We start from the raw sequence: 6,236 nt of genomic DNA, 5'->3' as shown, positions 1-6,236 counted from the left end.
CTGCTCTAATTCCTGCACCGCTGACGGAGCAGCGTGTTGCTATAGAGAGCTGTCACCCTCTGAAGAGCAGAGTCAGACAGCTCTGCAGTCACAGGCTGCTGCTGAGGAGCTCCCTGAGTGAACACACTTTCCTCCTTCGGCATGGCTGGCTGGTTTGAAGCAGCAGTTAGACATGGAGTTACCAGGCTGGGTCACAGCTGTAGTTGAAGAACTGTAGATTTGGGGGGTTTGGTTGGGTTTTGGTTGGGTTGTGGGGTTTTTCCCTTCTTCTGGAGGACAGCTGGCTTCATCCCTTTGCTTATCTGTGCTTGCATCTGTCAGATGTCCTGATGAAGCATATTGTGGATTGGGAATTGCTCAGTTCTATCCCCTGCTTAACCAGTTGCCAGCCTATAACCTGATATAAGCTCCTTACAACTTTCACACATTAACCCAGATGCGCTTGTGCCTGGTGGGCTCCTGAGAACACAGAACCTCACCCCCATGTGAAAACCCCTGCAACATCCTGCTGCATTCTTAGGAGCTCACATACCCCTGAAAATGAGCTCCCTCCCCAGTGATCCAGATCCATGACTGAGGGATTAGGTGACTCCTGTTTCTGTTTGGCCTTTCCACAGGCAGAAGCATTGTGCAATTCAGGTAACAGCAGTGTTTTCATTTGCTTCAGGTATTGTCATCTGTGATCCCTGCACAGCTCCAGAGGGTGGCACAGAGGGTGCTTCACAGGCTTTTCCACACAAGGTATTGCACTTCTTAATGCTTTTGGCATTACTTTTTACTGTATTTCTGGTTCCTGTTGTGGCCTCCTGCCCCCGTCAGAGCTTTCAGTATTTTCCTCAGATACTGTCTTTGTTAGGACTGCTTGTCAGGGATTACAGATTCCCTTTAAGGTTTGTCACACTGTTGTCTGTTTGTTCCTTGCTTAGTGTTTAGAAGATGGTACCCTGAAATATTTGACAGATAAAGATGCTGTGGCTCAGTGGTTTCCAGTGTAACAGATGTTGGTCACACTAGTGAGAGAGTGCATCAATGCAAGAAGTACAACAGCCTCTAGACAGAGCTGGCAACCCCCATGCTCTCCCTAAAATCCCATTACTCTCAGTCCAGCAGTTTGGATGTCTGGGTGGCTCAAGAGGAAGCTTCACAGCTGCCAGGGTTGGGGGCATCTTCTTGTAGCCCTGCAGCTGAGAGGAGACTTCACAGGATCCTGCCGGGTTGCACATGAAACACTGGAGGAGAGAGCAGCAGAGGAGAGCTTGTCTGCAACAGACTTCCCCCTGTAGTAAATTACACACCACTAGCTATTTAAAACTCATTAAACTGATGTGTAATGCAGAGAACTGTAGTTAAGTGAGCATTGCTCTCCTAATGTGTGGCTTATCTTGGCATCTCGCTGCTGGAAGTCGCCCTCAGTGTGAAGCATCCCAAACAAACCTGTGTGCCAAGCAGTTGTGCAGCGTGCCTCGCAGAAGCTGCAGCCTGGCACCAGTGCTGGCCCGTGCTAACTCCTGCCACTCTTGGTTCCCAACAGCTGCTTATGGTATTACAGGGGTTTAAGCTCAGCTTTCACTGGGGTGTTCTTTGCTTGCAGAGCAGCACACAGCGAATGTCTTCTGGCAGAATGCTTTGTGCCCTGTTGCTGTGGTGTGTTTTGTCAGCACCAGGTGATGGTGAGACTTTGTGCTTCACTGATGGGGGAAAAGAGTCCAAAGGACGTGCCAGTAATGGAAGTGAGTTTAACTGGTGTATTGCAAGGAGCGTGTAAGAGAAGGGAAGGCATTGGATGGAGAACACACTATTAATATGCAATCCATGCTGGCCTGAAATCCTGAAAGAGGTGTCTCCTTGTGTTTGGAAAGTCTTTCCAGGTCACCTCTGAGTGTAGCTGACAGGATGCTGTATATTGAATAGACTGTCCCCTTGCTGTTACAGAAGCTGTTTGTTTGTTGTCCTGCACATAGTCTTGCAAGCTGCAGTGTATGTGGAATACACCTGGGAAGTGTTTGTGTACTGCTGGGAGCTGCAGTTTCACCTCCTCGTCCTCCTCCTGCCCTACCTGCTGCTGGCTGGGAATGTGGGCTGCTTCATCCTTTGCTCCCGGGCCAATCCTGGTAAGCTCTTGCTGACTGGGAGCTGTAGCCATTTGAAAATGGAACCTAAAAAAGGCTGTGAACACCATTACTTACTGTTTCTCTTGTTTCTTTCACAGGTATAATAACTAAATCAAATCATGCATCTTTGGTTAAGATTTATGCATACGATGGGGTATTATTTCAGAGGGGCAACGTGTGTCCTACGTGTGACTTGGAGAAGCCAGCCAGGTCAAAACATTGCAGTAAGAACCTTAACTTCCTTGATATGCAAACCAGTGACACCCCCCCAAATTAGTTCTCCAGAGCTACAGTCTCTGCCTTTCCTGTGCTTGGCTGGGCAGTGCTGTCAGAGAAGTGAAAGTCTGTGAGCTGCAGTCTTGGGGAATAAAAGAGGAAATGAGATACACAGCTTTGGGTTTAGTATTGGGGGGGTTATGATACACAACTGAAATTACTGTGTTTGCTTAAAATCATGGCCATAATTCTTGGATTTTGTCAGATGAAAAACTATCCTGAACTGTGTGAAAAATCAAATTAAGCACTTAAAACCCAAACAACTGACCTGTCCTTTGGCTCCCTCCTCCCCAGGTTTCTGCACTACATGTGTGCATCGGTTTGATCACCACTGTGTGTGGGTCAACAACTGCATTGGTGCCTCCAATGCCAAGTACTTCTTCCTTTACCTTTTCACACTGACTGCCATGGCAGCAACCACTGCAGCCATCTCAGCAGCATTCCTTATCCAAGTGGTGCTGCTCTCAGGCATGATGCATGGGAGTTACATTGATGACCAAGGGCAGGAGCGTGCTGTCGACATTCTCTTCCTCATTCAGGTGAGTTTATGCTGTCTGGGTTATTAGTTTATGTACAAAGGTTTAGCTCAGTCTTTGCTCTCAGGAATCTTGTAAATCCTCGTTTCCTCGCAGGCAGATGTGGACAGATGCAGGGGTTTGCCACCTTCACACAGTAATGCAGTGTGGAACACTGCCGTTGCACAATACTCTAAGTACAGGATTTTTCCTCACAGCACTTCCAGTCTCCCATTCTTTAGATTTCTGTCTCCAGGCTGCTTCCACTCAGCAGATCTGGTTCACAAGGAGTGATTTCACATTCCAGTGACCATCTATTGCAGTAACATTTAGGAAACAGTTGACAACCCTTGAGATACCTTCATGGAGATATTGAAGCAGGATTCTACTATCCTGGAATTGAGATACTTGAATGTTTTCTCCTACATACAAACAAAGGGTGATTTTGAGTCTCTCTAGCACTTGAGCCATTTGCTTTTCAAACCCCTCACCCCTTTCTGTAGTATGGCAGTGAGGTGACACGTAGCAAATGCCTTCTCTTTTCCTCATCCTAGACAACAGATGTTCCAGCCTTGGACTCTTATAAAGGGATCTTGGTGAGGGAGCATTTGCTCATATTTGAGCAGTACCATTCCCACTCCCCAGGATTGGAATTTAACTTGGAAAAGAGCTGCTTAAACTGCATCATGTCAGCAAAACCTGAAGTTGCACCAGATTGTGGCCCCTTCATTTGACAGTTTGTTTTCAGACGATCTGCATTAATGACTTTCCTAATTAAAAAACCCAACAAGCAGAACTCCACTATGAAATACAACATTCAGAGATAGATGGATGGAGAAGACGCTCCCACGTATTATTAGCCAGACTTTGGGAATCTGCATGCTTTACTCAAGGATTCAGTCAAGGAGCTGACAGAGGGCTGTGACCTCCTTCCTGGGGCTCCACAGTTCCATGTGTATCCAGATGTGCTTTGCAGCTGCATGTTAAACAGTCACATCCCTCCATGTGATTTAATGCTCCATCTTTCTAACTGAGTTGTTCTTTTCTTCTTTGCAGCACCTTTTCTTGACTTTCCCTAGGATTGTCTTCATGCTTGGCTTTGTTATTCTCCTCACACTGGTTCTGGCTGCATACTGCTGTTTCAATCTCTATTTGGCCTTAACCAACCAAACTTCCAATGAATGGTTTAAATCCAGAAGACATGAGTGTTGCCACCATCCAACACTGCAGCCTCCTGACAGACAAGTTGTCTACAAGAACATTTATTCTAAGGGAGTCTGGAGGAATTTGATGGAAATCTTCAAGCCTCCTGCAGTGCTGGAGAGCAAGAAGAAAACATGAAGATGTCAGTGTTTGTACGTGCATTTTTAAGCTGTTTGTAAGCCTTTATTCCAGCAATGAGCTCTGATGCCCCACACAGCTTTTGTAAAAAGGTGACTGTGTTTCAGTGAAGTGATTGGAAACTGTTTGCAGTCTTCCCGTGACACTGACATTGGCCTGTTAGTCTTTTCAGACACAATCACAGTGCAGAAGCATTAGGATTAGGATCAGCTAACGAACACATTCATAAGGAACTGGGGTTTTTATGGTTAGTTTTGTATGCTGCATAATATATACCCCTGTATAATAAGTAAACTAAGTTCCTCAGTTGCTTTAGTCCATCTTAAGTAGGTCTTCCTTCCTGCAGGAGACACTGCAGGAGTAGAGCAGTGTCACATGTGGAAGTGGCACTTCTTTGTCAGTCATCCACCTTTTTCTTTTGCTCTGCAGGAAAACAGTAACTCAGAGCTGACTGCTCTGATTGACAATGCCTCAGCAGAGCACTATTTCAGATACTTCCCTGGGTGAGATCTCTGTGGTTATCTTAGTCCTCTTGTTGCCTTGTTAGAGGGACCAGTAGTGAATTGGCTGGTTCAGAGAGACAAGTTGGCTCCATCTTACTGAAGTGAATCTTTACCTCTGTGCACACTTGCAAGGGAAGAGCTAACAAAAAGCTATTGTGAACTGTGAGGAAGCTTCATCTCTTTGTGAGTATCTTTCTTTGGCAAATGATTAACCCATTTCTGTTAATATGGAGAACAGGTTGCATGGATTTAGCTGAAAGACCTCGATTGCTGGCAGACTCTGAACTTGCAGAACCCATGTTCTACAGATCTGTGTTAGGATGGAGCACCTTGAGTTTAGACAGGGAACTATTACAAGTGAGGTGCTTGGTGAGGCGCTGGCACAGGGTGCCCAGAGAAGCTGTGGCTGCCCCATCCCTGGCAGTGTTCAAGGCCAGGTTGGACACAGAGGCTTGGAGCAACCTGCTCTAGTGGAAGGTGTCCCTGCCCGTGGCAGGGGGATGGAGCTGGAGGAGCTTTAAGGTCCTTTCCAACCCAAACCAGTCTGTACTGGGATTCTGTAGGTGAACACTGGGAGGCACTTCGTGGCTGTCCCTCAGAAAACCCTTGGCCTTAATAGCAGAAGACAAAAGTTAACTTCGAGCTGTGCAAGTGGCCTCTGACATTCCTCTACCTGGGGATCATGTGAAAGGCTCCAAAGCACACACGTACTGGCTGCTTTTGGAGGCTTGTTTGGGGGAAAACCACGTGTTTGACTCACCCAGTGATGAGGGTTTCTCAGGCACGATGTCAAGGGGCCCCGTTCTCTTTCCAGACATCCTTCTGTTTGAGTGACAACAGAGCAGGAACTGGCCAAGTCTAGTAAGAACTTTAAATAACTTTATTTTAAAAATGTGTTTATTTACATGCTGGAGCTGTACAATATGCAATTAAAACCCCATACATGGTTTAGAAAAAAGAAAATATCCTATACAATATGGCTTTACATGCCACCAGGCCCCTCCCAGAGCAGCCTGCCTGGCACTGCAAGGGTACAATGATGCATTCTTTTGTAGTATGAAGATACTGCAGTACCATGCCTTAGCAGGCCTAAAGGAGTGAGGTTAAAGGCATGAAAGTTTCTGAGTGGTGGTGAACACACACCAGAACTCCTTAGGTTTGGTTTCCTTGGTTTGCTTACAAATGCATATAAGTAAGTCTCCTATGAGACCCTACATCTTAGTTTCAGTATCTGAATGTTTTTGAACACCAGAACACCACTGTCCTGTGGCCAGAGGTCAATGCTTGGCAAAGAACCTTCCTTTGAGGCAGCGGTACAGAACACTGAGCCTGTCAACTCTAGTGCATCGGTCACTTCCCCAGTGCAGCCCTGCACAGGATTTTAACTACCAGTACTTCCATTTTAGACAGCAAACATCTCAGGGCTGCGCCCTCCTGTGAAATCATTTACCTATAGAAGCATTCCCTCCCTTGCTCTTGGAACAATGCGA

At 46.4% G+C, this 6,236-nt stretch overlaps 1 protein-coding gene across 1 annotated transcript; it reads left to right on the top strand.

The window, feature by feature from the left end:
* Positions 1 to 667: 667 nt before the first annotated feature.
* Positions 668 to 4,243, top strand: ZDHHC4 (zinc finger, DHHC-type containing 4; the record flags this gene model as incomplete). The annotated part of the gene is made up of 5 exons (XM_010009490.1): positions 668 to 741; positions 1,933 to 2,111; positions 2,210 to 2,335; positions 2,682 to 2,926; positions 3,959 to 4,243. Coding segments are annotated over 5 exons (909 nt in total), but the record flags the coding sequence as incomplete, so codon positions are not given.
* Positions 4,244 to 6,236: the final 1,993 nt, after the last annotated feature.

This window comes from Nestor notabilis, unplaced genomic scaffold (assembly GCF_000696875.1).
Source record: "Nestor notabilis isolate BGI_N333 unplaced genomic scaffold, ASM69687v1 scaffold31390, whole genome shotgun sequence".
In the NCBI taxonomy this organism is placed as follows: Eukaryota; Metazoa; Chordata; class Aves; order Psittaciformes; family Psittacidae; genus Nestor; species Nestor notabilis.
The sequence above is the reverse complement of the archived record's forward strand: the minus strand, read 5'-3'. Positions and strand labels throughout refer to the sequence as shown.